The sequence below is a fragment of the Lepidochelys olivacea genome, assembly GCF_965140295.1.
Source record: "Lepidochelys olivacea isolate rLepOli2 genome assembly, chromosome: 3".
Taxonomy (NCBI): Eukaryota; Metazoa; Chordata; order Testudines; family Cheloniidae; genus Lepidochelys; species Lepidochelys olivacea.
The window spans coordinates 143,924,736-143,943,083 of NC_140413.1; the positions used below are offsets into that span (position 1 = coordinate 143,924,736).

General features: G+C 41.0%; 2 protein-coding genes across 2 annotated transcripts in view; one reads left to right on the forward strand and one right to left on the reverse strand.

Annotated features, from left to right (window-relative positions):
• Positions 1-10,861, reverse strand: NDUFAF7 (NADH:ubiquinone oxidoreductase complex assembly factor 7). The gene is made up of 10 exons (XM_084624982.1): positions 10,731-10,861; positions 10,173-10,336; positions 8,663-8,743; positions 7,823-7,933; positions 6,264-6,477; positions 5,628-5,686; positions 4,880-4,993; positions 2,559-2,702; positions 1,971-2,144; positions 1-731 (listed from the first exon to the last, which is right to left on the reverse strand). The coding sequence occupies exons 1-10, from the start codon at positions 10,810-10,812 to the stop codon at positions 516-518; spliced, it is 1,359 nt and encodes a 452-aa protein (XP_084481108.1). The 5' UTR covers positions 10,813-10,861; the 3' UTR covers positions 1-515.
• The window catches only part of CEBPZ (CCAAT enhancer binding protein zeta), a 25,894-nt gene continuing 17,882 nt past the window's right edge, over positions 10,337-18,348 (forward strand). Inside the window, exons 1-7 of the mRNA XM_084624981.1 lie at positions 10,337-10,442; positions 11,031-11,231; positions 11,756-13,281; positions 14,795-15,026; positions 16,888-17,062; positions 17,327-17,415; positions 18,029-18,082. Of these exons, the coding sequence (XP_084481107.1) occupies positions 10,395-10,442; positions 11,031-11,231; positions 11,756-13,281; positions 14,795-15,026; positions 16,888-17,062; positions 17,327-17,415; positions 18,029-18,082 (2,325 nt within the window). The 5' untranslated portion in view covers positions 10,337-10,394. The remainder of the gene's footprint in view (positions 10,443-11,030; positions 11,232-11,755; positions 13,282-14,794; positions 15,027-16,887; positions 17,063-17,326; positions 17,416-18,028; positions 18,083-18,348) is intronic.

The following is an 18,348-nucleotide window of genomic DNA, read 5'->3' on the forward strand; positions in this document are numbered from 1 at the left end:
TGGAACAAAGAGTTTGCTCTCATTTATTGCGTATCTTTCTTGTATAGGAACTACTGAAATTTGTTCAGTTTGATATTAGCTCATACACAGGTCATTCTAGTCAATTACAGTAGCCCAGTTACCCACAACAGATAAGCATCATATAGATTTGTCAGGGCAGCCTGTTTGTGGTGTAATGGAGGCTGGCAGTTAAGCTGGGGAGAAATCTTTGGGCCATCAATGCTGCCTCAGGTTCCAAGAAAACCATAGGTACATACCTAAGATGGAGGCACAAAGAAGCTGTCTGGGGAAGCAGCAGGTCAAAACAATGGTACACTTCCTCTGCTTGTACATCAGCACAAAGGCAGTGCATAACCCAGTTAAATAAATCCTGGTTGCATACAGACAGATGGTCCATTACAAGAAAAGTTTATTTATGTAAAACTAGAAAATGCCCAGACTTCATTTTCTTTACTGTGACTTTAATAGTTACTGGCAGGCTCCCATCAATTATACAAAGTGTCTAATCTTTAGCTTTACTTCCAGACAAGTTCACCAAATCCAGCAACAGGGGCTGAAAGAGATTTTGTGTGTTGTAGATTCACTTTCTGATCAGAACGTGCAAGTCTCTGATGAGGCAGCAGGGCAAAAAAATTAAAGCGATCCCCCATTTTCTTAGGATTCATTAACATATCATAGCTTTGAAGCAAGTGTTTGTGCATTGCTGTTTCACTTGAATTCTGCAATAGCACCTGAAAGAAACAATTCATGTTCATTATGCCTTTACTCCTGTTCCTCCTCTCCCACAAAATAAGCCTTATACACAGATTCTGTTCTACACAAGGAAGATCAGGAGAACTGGTGATCGAAATGGGGCCTTATACTGAAGGGAATAGAAATGTTACCTAAAATTACTTTTAAAATATAAAAACGCCATTAATTATGATCTGCAAACATTTAATTTTAATAAAACCTGCAACCAACTGACAGTATAGAGAAACAAGAGGGTTTTTACATAAAACCTACTTTTAATGAATGCTTAGTGTAGCAGCAGCAGAGAATCATAGAACTGGAAGGGACCTCGATATGTCATCTAGTCCAGTCCCCTGCAGTCAAGGCAGGACTAAGTATTATCTAGACCATCCCAGACAGGGGTTTGTCCAACCTGCTCTTAAAAATTCCCAATGATGGAGATTACACAACCTCCCTAGGCAATTTATTCCAGTGCTTAACCACTTTGGCAGTTAAGACGTTTTTCCTAATGTCCAACCTAAATGGCTCTCATTGCAATTTAAGTCCATTGATTCTTGTCCTATCCTCAGAGGTTAAGAACAACAATTTTTCTCCCTCCTCCTTGTAACCACCTTTTATGTACTTGAAAAGGTATGTCCCCTCTGTCTTCTTCTCCAGACTAAACAAACTCAAATTTTTCTTCCCTCGGATGTCATGTTTTCTAGACTTTTAATCATTTTTGTTGCTCTTCTTTAGACTCTCCAATTTGTCCATCTTTCCTGAAATGTGGTGCCTAGAACTGGACACAATCCTCCAGTTGAGGCCGAATCAGCACAGAGTAGAGCGGAAGAATTACTTCTCATGTCTTGCTTACAATACTCCTGCTCATACATCCCAGAATGTTTGCTTTTTTTGCAATAGTGTTACAATGACTCTTAGCTTGTGATCCACTATGACCCCCAGATCCCTTTCTGCAGTACTCCTTCCTAGACAGTCATTTCCCATTTTGTATGTGTGCAACTGATTGTTCCTTCTGAAGTGGAGTACTTTGCATTTGTCCTTAGTGAATTTCATCCTATTTACTTCAGACAGTTTTTCCAGTTTGTCCAGATCATTTTGAATTATAATCCTATACGCCAAGGCACTTGCAACCCCTCCCAGCTTGGTATTGTCCACAAACTTTGTAAGTGTGCTCTCTCTGCCCTTATGAGGTGTATGTGCATTAGTCAGAGTGTCTACGTGCAATCACTGGACCCTACCTGCAGCCGGACATCAATACCCATATTCTTTAAGAATTCCTGTTGCTTTAGAGGTCCCAAGGTGGCTACTCTTCCCTGTGTCATGGTTTGGAGATAGCTGAAGTCAACATCTGCTGTCAGGTCTGCTGTACCTGGAGCTATTAATACATCATGAAGTTTGTGACTGCGGAAACTCTGAAAAATTAAATTACAAGGTAACTTAAGCCAGTGCACACCTAGGCGGCAGTCTGCCTTTAGGCCAAGGAATAAGACGTGACAGGCAAATTGTGTTTTTCAAGTTTACTTTCTCCAATTACAGAAACAAAAACTCACAGATAGAATCAAAGGCCCACCTCACTCATCCCTTCCCTTTTGACAAAGCTCCCCATATTTATTTAGAGCCCAATTCTGCAACTTCTACTTATGTAAACAGTCCTTCACCCAAAAGTAGTTTCAGTGACTGCGGCATAGTAAGGAGGTTAATAGCTTTTCATCATGGGTTTTCCTTGGCCAAATCTCTTTCAGAACTTTGGCTACTTTCTATAGTCATTGATCTGCTGACGCAGTAAGGAGTGAAAGATAATTGACCATTTTAACTATCCAACTTACCCTGAAAGTGTCAGTCTTATTTCCATTGTGACCATAATCAGCAATCAGTGCAGCTCCCCCATCCTCTTGAATACGACACGCAAGTCTCTGAATGAGGATGCCAGCATCAGGACATACTTCCACGTGATCTCTTGCTTCTTTACCCTAATGCAGGATGTAAGGATTAAATGCGTAAATCAGCACACACAAAGTAACTAAAAGAAAATATTTTTTGCTCCAAATCAGCTAGTTTGTCTTGTACCTGTTTTCAGATTGTTTTATTGTACATGGAGCATACCCCATATTCAGCTGTTCTAGGTTACCCTAGCAGTTTCTTGAGGTGGTAATTCATTCAGTTAATAATTTATATGAGAAATGTATTGGGGTGAGGGAGAAGTAGTGGAAAAAACCCATTGTACAACTCAACTTTCCCCCCTACCTGCCCCAGAGTGGTATGAGGAAAATTCTCTAATGAAAATGAATACTAGCATCAGGTTGTCATTACTATGCCATTATAATTGGAGGTTGAAAATACTACTTCAGCTACCTCTCGGTGATAAAAGGACCTCCTCAGATGAAATGTCTCCCCTTATGGTCTTAACCCAAAAATATTTTTGTAAGTAGTTTTAAGTTTGAAATTTTGCTTCACTCAGAAAACGTAGCTTTGTTTTTAAAAGCTGAAACTGGTTTAGAAAAATGCAGTTATAGTCATTTAAATATTGTAATGGGCATATCCAGGCCCATGTCAGCAGAACAGTCAAGCATGCTATTGCACATCTGAATTTAATGATTCAAGACTGTCAAATAACAGGATCAAATGGAATTTAATCAAAGATTATTAATCAGATTACTACAACACTATGCAGTACATAATACAGAAAGAGATACATTATCACCCTGGGCGTAAAGTAAAGAGCTGGCTTCTGCCTCTCTCTCCCTTCTAAAACTGGTGAGATGCCAGTAGTTTTGCATTCTCCAACCTATTTTTCAAGCCCTCTGTTGTTCATAGGATGAGACACAAACCCCTTTTCTGTATGGAAAAATACTTTCCCATGATTGATTTTGCCATATGTTTTAAGGTTTTCATTATGTCATTACTTACAGAATTTCCTTTATTGTATCTGTGTTACATGATTGATAAGCAAAAAAGGAATTCTTATCTGGTTATTATTTCTAGCAGCTGGGACAACCAGCCATTGCCAAAAACATCTTTTAATTGACCCCCATTTCATCATTTCAGAAAGCATGTACAGTAACAGTTGCTCCTGATCAATCAAGCAGTCCTGCTTATATTCTGTAGATGCTTTTGGTAATTTGAGGGGCTCTCTTTCCTCGACATCTATTTTCCCACAGACTTGGAGGTGCCAGGATGGATTACAGTCTAGTGCTCAATCATACGAAATTATTCAATATAGGTCACTCAGATTATGGACCAAACACTCTAGATTTACTATCCAAATACACACACAGACTGTGAAGACTGAGAGAATAGTTAACATGTAAATGAAATTAATATTCAAAGAAGAAGGATTTACAGGATTAATATGTACGGACAGGTACCAACAATATGCTCAAGAGCTTTGCTGAATCAGAGCCAGTGACAGGGAGGGATGGTTTTGGGGGTAACATGCTAGCCTGGGCCTCAGGAAGTCTGGTTTCAAGTGCCAGCTCTGCCAAAGATTTCCTGTTTAGCATTTTGTGTCCCTTTGCCTCAGTTCCCCATCTGTAAACTGATACTTTGTCTATTTAGGCACCAGCTCCACAAGAATGGTGCATGTGTTTAACTTTATGCCCTATGCGTAGTCCCATTCAACCCCACTCAGAGTGCATAAGGTTAAGCAAGACATTTCAGGATCAGGACCTTAGAGCATAAGCTCTCTAGGGCAGGAATTGTCTTTTAGTAGGTGTACATACAGCACTTCAAAAAGGGGGCCAAGAGCTATTGTAATGCAAACCAAACAACATAATGCATTAAAGTTACTACTAACTTCACAAAGACGTACTAGCTTGAATGTTCACGAGAGCAAACAGTCTTTTGCAAGCCAGCATTACATATGGAAAAGGAGAGGTAAGTTGACAGTAAGGTTTTGTAACTATTAAATGCTCCTGCTTATTACTCATGAGGAACAAAGCTCAACATTTTTCCTGAAACAATAAAACTTAAAACTGTGCAGTGACTTATGAGGCTAACAAACTCACCCGATGATACAGTATGAAGTAGTAGATCCTCAAATGAAGATGTTCTGGGAATCTCAGAAATAACTGAAGAGCCAGTAATAACCAGATGCTTGAAAGAGTAGGGCACAGCTAATTTGAGGTCATTCAAGTACACATAATCTTACCTGTATGAAGTATTCTGTAGCAGGGGTAGCAGATGGTGCCAGAACAAAACACAGTTGGTCAGGAGCTTTGGGATTTATATCAATCAACACTTCGCGCCATCCTTGTTCTGTTCTCTATTTAATAAACCAAAAATATTTATTTGATGTTCCATACTGTAGTCCATCAGAACTCATTAGCCTATGTATCTATTAGATTTAACTAAAGATTTATCAAAACACAGAGATGCTTTTACATTTTTATAACAATATCAAATGTATATTGGACCAATATCTACCCAGAATCCCCAGCCAACTGTCTTTAGGGAAAGCCTGGTAAATTGGTCTGGTAGAATGCTCTGAAGGTCACTAAATGCAGGCTTAAGTACATCCACTGAGGAGTAAGTTTAAGAGTTGGCACTTCATTGCCAAATTAATATGAACAGCCATCTCCAGAATTTTATTCAAGTTAAATAAGCAAACTATTCCCATAAGAATCTGGAAATATTTACATTTCTCCTAAAACCTTAGAAGTCTTTTTTTATTTTTTCAATAAAACATACATACAACATAGTATCTTTTCAATCCTAACTTTTTTTTCAGTTAAAGTACAACAGTAGGTCTTCCAAATTCAGTTACAATTTAATATATATTTCTGTAAGTGGTGAGGTTAGTAAACAAGCCCCAGTCTCGCTTGGTAATGAGTTTTATTCTTCCACATACCACACATCCCTTAAACAGAAAGTCACACACAATGGGCTTCTAGATGTACCTGAAATTTATGTATTGGCAAGGCATCAAAAAATTCATGTGCTAAATAAAAGCTAGTACCTGTTTAAAAAAAAAAAAAGTATAAAATGGTCATCAGTGTTTCAACATAAAAAGTCATTAACAATCGTACTTGGTACTTCTAACACCACTTTCCACTTGGGAATCAAAATGTACTTTATAAACAGTAATGAATTAAGCTAGTCAACATCACTATGAAAGATGCAATTATTATTATAACCCATTTCATTTAACTAAGGCAGAGATTCATTAAGGAACAAATTTTCAAAAGTGGCCACTATCTTTGGATACCTCCGTTTTTGGGTTGCCGGTTTGAGCCTGATTTTCAGAAGTGCTAGGCACCCACAAAGTGCAGATGAAGCCAATGGGGCCTGCATGCATTCACCACATCTGAAGAACAGGCACAAAGTGTGTCAAGATGGACACCCAGACATGGAGGACGTCAATCAGTGGCCACTTAAAATCTGGGCCCAAATCTTATTCAGGCTCACAAAAGAAGTAGGGGTTATTTCATACAGAATTACTTTTCTATCCACAACCACACTGCAGAGAAGTTCTCAGTTATAAAAAGGTTACAAATGAGTGAATAAAGCCATCATTACAGTAAAATCATAACTACCTTGTGGTACATCTTGCAGCTCTCGGTACCAGAAGATTGGAATTCCAGCCTTGCTAATGCCTTTCATGTAGACAGGGGATGTAACATCAAGCTCTGATTGTATCTTCCCTCCTGTCAGTGTCAATGCTTGGATCTCACTTAGTTTGGGGCTCACCTCTACCAGATGAATAGAAATGTCACATTTATTGAGTAAAGAGCCCAGCTGGTTAAAGACCTGTAAATAGAGAAAGAGGAATTCTGTTAGAGGCAGTTGTGTGCTGCAATACTGTAAACTTAGGATACGAGTTGATTTTAACTGCTTGTATTGTTGGAGACTGAAAAATGTGAAGGGAGCATATCGGGAGTTAAATCCTGGACTCACTGACTTCAATGGGACCAGAATTTCATCCTTGGTCTCTGGGGAGGAGGGTACTCAGCTCATCTAAGGCCTCATCTTGTCATCCTCATTTATGTGACTATTACCATTGGTTCAGGTCACTAGTCATCAGCAACAACAGGCAGGGGGACTGTAATCTGAGCCCCACCGCCCAGAGTTGAAGCCCTCGAGCTTTGGCCCTGGGTAGCGGGGCTCGAGTTTTGGCTTTGGCCCCAGGAAGTCTAAGCTAGCCTTGGCGACCCCATTAAAATGGGGTCCTGACCCACAGTTTGAGAACTGCTAAACTCGAGGATGGAAATGCAGACCCACAACCTCAAGAAGAAGTGGGAATGAATGAAAGTGTACTGAGAGTAAGAGGAGTCTGGCATAAAGAAGCAACTTCTCTGACACCTACAGCAAATTTTGCTTTTGGAGTACAATGGTTCACCAGCAATCTCTGATTTTTCCAAAGTAGGACACATGAGAACAATGTATATTATACACTCCACAGTCGTTATTACATTTGCCTTTTTTTGTGAATGAAGGAGGGGGAGCTGCCACTATTTCCCCTGGAGTACTGAATTCCAGTAACATTCCTTTTGGTTGGTAATTTAATTAGTACTTATTAGTGAATAATTGAGAAACAGGCATTGCATCTGAAGAGGTCTGATATTCCAAGAAATGATGAGCCTCCGCCATTCCCACTGGAGTAAACAAGAGTTCAGGATGCTGAGCACCTCTGAGGTTCAAGCCTGTAATACTGTCATGTTTCTGTAGCTCACATTAGGGCCTCTTAATTACAATCAGCAACATCCATATAAACTGCTTATGACCCTGAGTAACTCTTTTCTATAAGTGTATTCTAATGGGATAGTCTTACCCTTTTCCTCAATGTAGTTGTGTATTACAATGGATTAGTGATGGATCTGCACAATTGTGCTTCTAGTATCCAGTGTTCTCATCTCACTTCTGAGCCCCCCCAGTTTCCTCACTAAAATAACAGGAATACAGAGAGATATGCTTAGGTAAAATCCTATGTTGCAGTCTAGTAACCAAAATGCATTCAGGAGATAAGGAAGTTTTAACATGTATTATGGAATTTCATTTTGAATTTCAGGTTTCAATATGTTAGCTGTGTGAGCCAAAGAGAACTCCAAACTAGTAAACTCAGACATACAGAGAATATTATATTTTTTTTACGTACCCGCAAAATATCATCTGTAAGAGTGCCCCTACCTGGGCCTAGTTCCACCAGTTGGAGAGTTTTAGGTTTGCCAGTGGCCATCCATTCACTAACATACCATATTCCTATTAACTGTTGAGAAGAAAATACACAAAACTTACTAGAATTTATAGCATTAGTGATACATACATCTGCATTTCACTTACAGAAACCAGAACATTTACATTATTTTACCAGTCTTACAGCATAGGTCTGTGCTGAACAGTGGCTATGTAAAAACATCATTCTTTTACTAAGCAGCCAAAACGATCCCTGAACCTCTAGAGGGAGAAGATCTGATTACCGTCAGCCCTGAAGAACTAAAACAGCTCTGGGAGATTGACCTGGATTCTTTTCTGGCTTGTGCATCAAAAGAATTGTTAACTATCAAATGCAAGTCACTCGTGGATACCAATTTAGTTACACATAGGCAACCATCACTGATACAATGCCTTTTCATAAGTGCAACTGAAAGCAGAATTTGGCCTGTACGTTCTTTATTACCGGTAATGATGCATCAGTCAGAAAGCATGGGATCTAAAAGTCAAGTTGTGTTCTGAGTTCAAGCCTGGAAGTTACAACAGTTTTTTACTTATGAACCAAACAAATCTGGTATGAAAATAATTTATACACAATACATGTGAAGGACCCAAATGCTTTTTTCTTTAAACAAAGTCACTTTTCAGATGTGTGTTTAGTTTTGCTTCTCAGCAAATGTTATCAGCACTGGTAACGTATATGACCACATGTTCATAAATTGTATTTGTAACAGTATGTTTTAAGGATGAAAGAAACATTTTAAAAATTAATTTTATATATTACCTCCCCAAAGATTTGACTTATTTCAGGTGAAGTAACAAAATCCCCTTTCTCTCCCATCATGTCATGGTGCATATAGTAACCCTAAAGTAAAGTAAAGAGAGAAATGAATAATATCACATTTATTTTCCGATTACTGATACGTAAGCCTTCATATTCCCCTGAACTTTCAAAATTAAATCACTTTCCAGTCTACTGAACAAATGTAGTCCTTTTAATCCTGAAAAAAATGAAACAAATCCAAAATACCCCAAAAAAACTCCTCCTATGGAAAATGGTGAGGGTTTGACTGATGCAACAACAGATTTTACATCAAGGAAAAAATAAGAAATGAACTTGGGTTTGTAGAAGAAAATTAGTAAATGTTAAAACAATTAAAACATTGATTTTTATTACTGAGCTTATTTCCCCTTTTTATGAGTCCCTAGAAATCTGAAACTGACAGTGTTCTGTATGACAGCTTAACTTTCTACGATCATTTGATTAGCATGGGTTAAAATTACAAAGCTGTGAGTTCCATTTGAGAGAGTCTGATTGGTACAGCACTCAGAATTAATTCTTTTGCAGACTTTACAACCAACTAAAATAAGTCATTTTTCACATCACAACAGAATTGAGCATTGCCATAATAATTAAAATTAACAAGGTGGAGGAGGAGATGGTGCCAAGCTAACTAGAACAGAGACACATCCACTAAGATATTAAATAGCTAAGAGGCTAGTCAGGAGAAACCTGATTGCAGGTGCTTCTTCCAGAGATAATGCAGCTGCGGATGGCAGAGCAATGCAAGTGAGAGGTGTGCATCTCATATTACAAAGGAAAATTTTGCCCGGACTGAGGAATATCTCACTAACAAACCCTCCTCCCATCTCTCACCTGCCTCCCCCAACTGAATGATCACAGCGTTTTCCAAGGAGGGAATTTTTTTGTAGTTTTCCTAACATCTGACACTCATGAATATTTCTGTAGGAGACCCAAATGGGTGAAACTTTAAGTTTTGTGGTGCAGTTTCCCCAAGGGCTGTGGTGGAATTCCAGCAGATATTATCCTATTATTCCTCTAAAGGAAGGCATGCACACCAAGTGACACTGGCAGCACCTTCTGGAGCCCAGAGAGTTGGGAGGAGGACCAGACAACCTGATTACACAGGCACATTTAGGGGTCTACATTGCAAACCACCCTTCCGCTTCCCATCTCCACCCCAACTAATGCTTCCCCAAACCAGTTACAGGAAGGCGACTGTGTGCCACTGTTAGCCGTGTCGGTTACTAATTAACAACGTGATATGTGGGCACAAACACTGCGATATGTGTGCAAAGCCAAACATTAACAAGTCACCAGCTTGGTTACAAACTGTATTAGGAGCTGGTCTAGCTTGTCTATTAAAAGAACCAAAACCATGCTTTGAAAGAGGGGAGTTTATCAGATGGTAAGGGTTATCCTAGCAATGTGTTGGGATGCTGTCATCTGGTTCACCCGAACTGCATTCAGAAGCGCCATGCTGCGCACGTACCCTCACAGGATTCGTTAGGACTTCCCGCATATATTCAGCGACTGTAATAGGGCCAGTTGACTTTATTTTGAACATGAGGTGCTTCAGCAGCGGAGTAACCGGACTGCTGTCTTCTGCTTTGCTTCCGGCACCGAAGCACTGGCGTCTCCACGCAGCCGGGACCACTGGAGAAGCGTTAGGGGAAGAAAACACACAGACACCCTCACTACGGGAAGGACTGTCATGGTGGGACTAGCTGACTTAGCGCCTGCAGCTGACTTTGCCAGTCGGGTAAGGGGGACCCCGGCCAGCGGCAAGGAGGGGCGCGGCGCGGCTCGCCTCGCTGGGCTCAGGTGGGGCTAAAGCCTTGGCCCGGGCCAGACGCCCAGGGAGGCAGCGGTGCAGAAACGGCCCCCGCGGTGTCCGGGCCGCTCAGAGCGCGGGGGCCCTGCTGAGCTCGGGAAGCGGGCTCTTTTTCCCCCAACGCCCCCCAGGGGCGCGGGCGCGGAGAAGCAGCGGGGGATGGTGGGGTTCAGAGCGCCGTCGAGACGCGGCCGCAGCGCTAGGCCCGGCTGTTACCATGGTGACGGAGAAGTCGGTGTTGCCAGGAGACACCGAGGGCAACCGCGAGCAGAGAGCGCCCCGCAGGCAGCCGGGTCATGTTTGCAACGTCCGCGCCCCTTGACCTTCCACCTTTGACCTGACGCTGCCAGTTCCTGGCTGCTGTGTATGCTCTCTCCGCCCCGAATACAGGCAGGGACCTGATCCCTAGGCCGGGCCAGAGCACAAGCGATGCTTGCAGCTGTGAGGGTTTCCCTGACTTGGGCGCGGGCGCCCCTTTCTCCCTTCTCAGACCCTGGAATCTCTTTTACTCTCTAGCTATCTTGCCGGACCTGCCACCTCCCCAAGGGCTCTGTCCGGAAGTCGATGGAGCACATGCGCGGGGTGGCAGCCGCCGGCAGAGCAGTGATGGCGGCGTCAGCGGTGGTGGGTTTGAGGGAGCTGGAGGAGACTGACGAGGAGGATGGCGCCGAAGCCGGGTTCACGCTGCAGGAGGTGCTGCGCCTGGGGGGCACCAAGGTGAGAAAAGGCTTCGGGGAGGGATGGCAGCGCGCTGCTGGCACGCGCGTGAGCACGTGGGGCCCTGAGAGTGCGCAGACCTCCCCCGCCACCCCGCCGGAGAGGGGGGCGCGCGCGGGCCTGTGCCCCCGCGCGGAGGGTGGCCGGGCGGCGCGAGGGGTGACGCGGCCTGGAGGGGGCGTAGCCGGCATGGAGCTCGCAGGACGGTGACGCTCCCCGACGCACCGATCCGGGGGGGGGGGGGGGAGAGAAGCGGTTTGTTTATAAGCCGCTATGGGGCCGTAGCGGTGCCCAGCCAGAGCCGCTCTTCCCTTAGCCGCGTGGCAGCCCAGCCCGTGGTCCCCTGGCGCGCGCTTGTCCTGTGGGATCGCTATGCTACTCCCTGAATCCCCAGACTGGCCCGTGGAGGAAAACCGCAGCCACGATGGGTGGTTTTCCGTCCGTTATAGGATTTGCACGGCGCCTGTTCGCGTCGCTGCTTGGTTTTCTACGTATTTTTCTGTGTGTGTGTTTGCTTCATGCAGCAAGATTATATCATGCTGGCTGCTCTGGATGAGACAGAGGACCTAGTGGATGGTGGTAAACAAGGAGCAATTGATGACCTGGGGCAAGGTGAACTAGAAGAATTTATAAAGTCACTAGGTGTGTGCAAATATTCAAAAAAAATCGTGGTGGTAGAGGAGAAGGAAGAAAAGGACAAGCCAGCAAAGAAAGAGAAAATCAGCAAAAAGGAAACTAGTGCCTTTTCACCAGCAGGAAAGAAAGAAAATCAAGTCAAAGAAAACAAAGGAAAAGCACAGATCAATAATGGCAAAGATGGGAAAAAGAAGCCAGCTCAGCCTAATGAAGAGCACATTCCTACAGTGCCAGTGGTAAAGAAAGAGAAACAAGAAGAGGTGTTTGAATTTCATGCTAGACAAGTACTGCTGATCAAACCAGGGGGCAAATGGTATGATCTAGAGTACACCAATGAATTCTCTTCTGAGCAACAAAATCAGGTGTTTGTATCAAAGTATAAAGCCTTGGCCCAAAGACTGTATCAGCAGGAGGCAGACCTGTATAAGAGTAAGACAGATCTTCAGAAGGGGGCCTCCTCAGCTTGGATGAACACTGTTGTGTCATCAGGTACGCTAGCTGACAGAATGGCAGCCATGACCCTTCTTATCCAAGATGGGTCTGTCCACACACTCCAATTTGTTGAGACCCTGGTGAACCTTATCAAAAAGAAGGGCAGCAGGCGTCAGAGCCTAATGGCTTTGGATACTTTCAAGGAGCTTCTCCTCTCAGATCTTTTACCAGATAATCGTAAACTCCACACTTTCTCTCAACATCCTTTAAACAAACTGGAGAAGCTTTCGAGTGGCAACAGAGATTCAAGGGACAGGCGATTGATATTATGGTACTTTGAGCATCAGCTGAAACACTTGGTGGCAGAATTTGTACAGGCATTAGAAACACTGACCCACGATTCTCTGATGGCAACTAAGGCTCGAGCCCTTGCAGTTGCTTATGAGCTTCTCTGTAACAAGCCAGAGGAGGAGAAAGCTCTTCTTGTGCAGCTGGTGAATAAACTGGGAGATCCTCAAAACAAAATAGCCACCAAAGCCTCTTATCTTCTGGAGACCTTACTTCATAAACATCCAAACATGAAAGGAGTTGTGTGTAATGAAGTGGAGAGGCTTCTCTACCGATCAAACATTAGCCCTAAAGCTCAATATTATGCAGTTTGTTTTTTAAATCAGATAGTCCTCAGCCATGAGGAAAATGATCTGGCTAACAAACTGATAACTCTATATTTTTGCTTTTTTCGGAGTTGCATCAAGAAAAAAGAAGTTGAATCTAAAATGCTCAGTGCTCTTCTGACTGGGGTGAACAGAGCTTACCCTTATGCTCAGATTGGTGATGAGAAAGTGAAAGAGCAGATGAACACACTGTTTAAGGTGCTGCATCTTGTGAACTTCAGCACCAGTGTCCAGGCCCTGATGTTGCTTTTCCAAGTAATGGACTCTCATCAGACTGTATCAGATAGATATTATGCAGCGTTGTACAAGTAAGTGATTGATACGTTCTCTGACTTTGGTGGTCTAAATTTCATTTTATGAAATGATAACTGTTAACTAAAAATGCTGTTGTAGAAACACATGAAGGACTTTATTTTGTCATTAGTGGCCTCTCTGGTCAGTTTCCAATCTTCCTGTGCTAAAATTTTGGACATTTGTTACTAAATGCTTACCTATGTCCATCCCTCCTATAATGCACATTGTAAAAAAAATGGCAATGACATGACAATCACACAGGTCATCAAAACAGAACATTTAAACGTAACCCATTGTTCATGTATCGTTTTCCAGTTGCATGTTTTAACCCCATACTTAAGTTTGAAACTTATTGATGGTCACCTGCTTCTGTAACCTGTATTTTAGCTGTCTAATTTTTGTTATAATAACAGTTTGCCTAAACTCTTGTTTCCATACTTTTATGGGGGGCAAGATGTTGAGCCTCCATGGGAGTGGTTCTCAACCAGGGGTACACAGAGGTCTTCCAGGGGGTACATCAACTTATCTAGATGTTTGCCTAATTTTACAACAGGCTACATAAAAAGCACTAGCAAAGTCAGTACAAACTAAAATTTCATACAGACAATGACTTGTTTATACTGCTCTATATATTATACACTGAAATGTAAGTAAATATTGTATTCCAGTTGGTTTATTTTATAACTACATGGTAAAAATGAGAAAGTAAGCAATTTTTCAGTAATAGTGTGCTGTGACACTTTTTTGTATTTTTATGTCTGATTTTGTAAGCAAGTAGTTTTTAAGTGAGGTAAAACTTGGGGTACGCAAGACAAATCAGACTCCTGAAAGGGCTACAGTAGTCCTGAAAGGTTGAGAGCCACTGAGTTAGACTACCCTAGAGGCTCTGCATTTTAACCATCCCTTTTGGAGCTGACTGTTAAGAAGTGACATATAAAGGTTCTGAAGGAAATTCCTAACTGGCCAAGGAAAGCCACTGATTAATCCAGGGCTCTCATATTCCCCTTTGTTCCTCTTTGTGCAAAACATGCTGCTTCTGCAGTGCCTTCTAGCCTTAGCTAACCTGAAGAATAAGACAGTGAAATTCTGATTTGTCACCAAGTGTTTGGCCTGACTGTAGAGTGCTCCAGTGGGCTGATCCTTTTCTTTCCACTTTTTAAAATAGATGTTTCTGTTCTTTGAAAGTGTGAGGAGATTGCATAGATCAATTTATCCTAATATTTTTGACATTTTAAAACCTGATCATGAAGTTTTGCTTTCTATTGCTTTCTATTCCAACCTTTTCTTACACACAGGCTGTTTCTCTGTCACCTGACGGCTCAGAAATGGGTTTTTCATGTTAAATATTGTATATAGATGTCTCAACAGTTGTCATCATAACAATTCAGTATTTACTGTACTATTTTCTTATACGGTAGAATAAGAAGTAACTACTCTTTTAGATACCACTGTGTAATATGAAAAGGTAAAAACACTATAATAGGTAAATAGAAGGAAATGTTGCTGATAATCCTATGTTTTCCACAGGAAGCTGCTGGATCCAGGGTTAGCAGCATGTTCAAAGCAGTCCATGTTTCTTAATCTTGTTTACAAGTCTGTGAAGGCAGATGTTGTGTTGCGGCGGGTGAAGGCCTTTGTGAAAAGATTACTTCAAGTCAGCTGTGGACAAATGCCACCATTCATTTGTGGAGCCCTGTATCTTGTGTCTGAGATTCTGAAAATAAAACCAGGATTACGAGTTCAACTACAGGATCATGTGGTATAGTGTGACTTTTAACAACTTCTGTAATATTGTGTTGGGTCTCCACTTACTAGCTTTGGTAACACTAAAACCTTTGGGTTTTTTTCCAGATCAGCTTTTCTTGACAAGTGATTCTTGTCCCTTTGGCTTTATTAAATGTATTCATGAACTTCTCAGTAGGAGTAACTAGGAATAGTTGATTTCTCATCTGGTCTTTTCCTTAATATACTGAAACAATTTTATATGTGGTGAAAAACAGAACAGATTTGTATTCTAGCCAGGCCCAGAGGCTCCAGTCGGGATCAGGGGGCCTCACTGTGCTAGGTGCTATGTAATCATCCTACCCCAAAGAAGGTTATCTAAATAAACATTTATTTGTGTTTCACATATTTGTTCCTCCCAGTCCTCTTGCCTTCACCTTTGTTGCCTGACTCAGCTTTTCCCCTTCAATCGTGCCTGGAATAGCCTTTCATGTGCATTCTCTCCTCCTTGAAATTTACTTTTTCCAGGAATATTTTCCTGCTTTGTTCTCCTTCCCAATAATCTCTCTACATCTTTACATTTCCTGAACAATTTTTCCTTGACATGTTTGTCTTGTCTAATTTAGGGCCCAATTCTGCTTCCTTTGAAGTCAGTAGGAATCTTGCTATTGACTATAGTGGGTAAAAGATCATGCCTTTTGCTTGTAAGCTGTTGAAGGCAGGTATTTTGTCATTATTTTGTAAAGCACTGTAAATTATATTTAGTGATGTTCCAGCATCGATATTTTGACTAGAAATCACTGACATGGTTTGATCAGCGTGTCAACCATTTAGTCTTCACAATTCTTTCATCCACATCTTAGAATACGGTAGCAAGCATATTTCATACTACTTGGGTAATAATTTAAAGTTCTCAGTGGATTACGGTTTGCTGTGGAATTAATTTAAAGGTGATCTTCACATATTTTGACAAAATGATGTAAAACAAGGGTATGCTTTGAATATAATCCCTGAACATTGCAAGACTGGTGATTTGCAACCACCATGAAAGCCTGCTGGATCATGGAACCTGTTCTCTTCTGCACTAGGGATTGGAGGAATGGTACCACTAAGTCCTGTTGGTGTTTATGTGATGTTATTTTGCCTTTTCTCCTCTTTCTGCCCCCAACATTAAACTGGATCCATGTTTCTGTGGGATTCTCTGATGATTATGACCTGACCAGCTTAGTGGTGTATATTTAGAGATTTCCCTTGGGTCTGCTTATACTAGGAAAGTGACCTGCTGATGGTCATAATTACCATCAGCAGATTTCCCTGATTAACCCCTCTGGCTGCTAGTGTCAAAAGGGGCCAATCCATTTTCAATACCATTACAGAGAGTGCCCTAGTTACTAGTAGAATGTAATGTGCAGTGTGCTTAGTATAATGGTGTTGAAAAGAGTTTTGTCTCCAGCAGCCATACTGTTTTCAAGACCAGTAGAGAGCAAGCACGTCAGGGAGAGGACATTTAACAGTGGGATGTTTTCCTAGGCCCATGGTGTTAGGAGTCAGTGGTACTATGCTTCAAGTAATGTGGTAAGAATAAAGTAAGTTATACATACACTGACATGCCAAGTGCCCCTCTTACCGCTGTTTGAAATATTAATAGATATTGAAGGCCAGAAAAGACCATTACAATTGTCTAATCTGACCTGATGCATAATGTAGGTTATAGAATTTCACCCAGTAATTCCTGCATAATGCCCAATAACTTGAATATCTTCAACACTGAGCTCACTTTGTTTATATTTTTGTAGGTCACCTTTAACAGAATTATGTAATCTTGTCCAACTGAATTCATCACCTGTTATTACTACTATATAGAAATGCAACAATTAATGAAAAAATGTTTTATCTAGGAGTCTGAAGACGAAGAACACTTTCATGACCTGGAAGAAGCTGAAGAGGATGAGGAAAAATTCACAGATGCAGACAGAGAAATGGAGGCAGAAAGAGAGAGCATGATGGAAAGTTCTGTCAAAGCAGATGATACAAATTCAGCAGCCTCCTGGGTGCATCATCAGAACCTAGGAGGTAAATTAACTAGAAAATCTAAGTCATATCCAGTAATACCGTTATCTTCTGGTAGGTTGATCAGAACTCTTAGTGGAAAAATGAAAGAATAAATTAAAACATTACTTTTAAAAAAATCTCTAAATTAGAGTCTGATCCAAAGGATTCAACCTTCAAATAGAAGTTCTCCTCTTCTATAATTCTTTTTGAATATAAGTTATGTTCCCATATGTTTATGTACACATTTATGTTTGAAGAAACTTAAAGCGTTTGTGCTTGCTTCAGGTGGAAAGAATTCAAGTTGCTATGATCCATTGCACCGAAATCCATTATTCTGTGGTGCTGAAAGCACAAGCCTTTGGGAATTAAAAAAGGTAAAGTGTTCTTACAACTTTGTTTAATTGTTTTTTATGGTAAGGCCCAGTTCAGCAAGAAAACAGTTTGGCTTTAATGTCATGGAATATAGACTTGACTTTGCTCAGACTCACTCTTAACTGTTATTGAATTTTGTGAAATTTTAATCAGGTGGGAGTAATATTGGATGAAAAGGAAATCACTTACTCAGTTTTAACTTGAATAGATTACATGTCATGTCAATAATTATGCGGGGTGTGTGGAATTGCAACATTTAGATTGAGATTAGAATGATAGCAACAGATCTTTTCCATGCTCTTACATTTGCATAGTTTTTTGTACTGAATAAGGTTGTAGTACAAATAGTTATAACAAGCTTTAATCTTTATTTTGTAATAAATTCTTCAGCTGTTCTCAGGCAGCACAAATCAGACTTTCTTTAATTCAAAGTGGCTATGATTTGTGTAGCAAGTAGCTGAACAAAATTCTAGATTCTTACAATGGGGACATTCCAAGATTCAGCTAAGACATTGTGGATAATGTTGCTGTAGCAGTAGTCAAATGGGAGAGGCTTTTGTTTTCTGATTGCACACATCTTTTAAGAAGAAATATACAAATGTTTTTATTTTTTAGCTTTCCGAACACTTTCATCCATCTGTGGCTCTTTTTGCAAAAACTATCTTAGAGGTAAGTAACTTACCATTCCATAGTGTGTAATTTCCATTTTTTATTGGCATTACAAAGACTGGTGAATAACTTAATGGAATAACTAGGGCCCCAACAGTCGATGGTTTACTAGATCTAAACTTTGTAGCAGGGCTACCTGATTTCTGGTTTGTAACAGAACTTGAACTTCGCAGATATAGCGAGAAATTCTGTGACATCATGAATTACATGGGTAAAATAAAAGTTCAAAAAGAGTTTTTATGGATTTAAATATTTAACCTGAATGA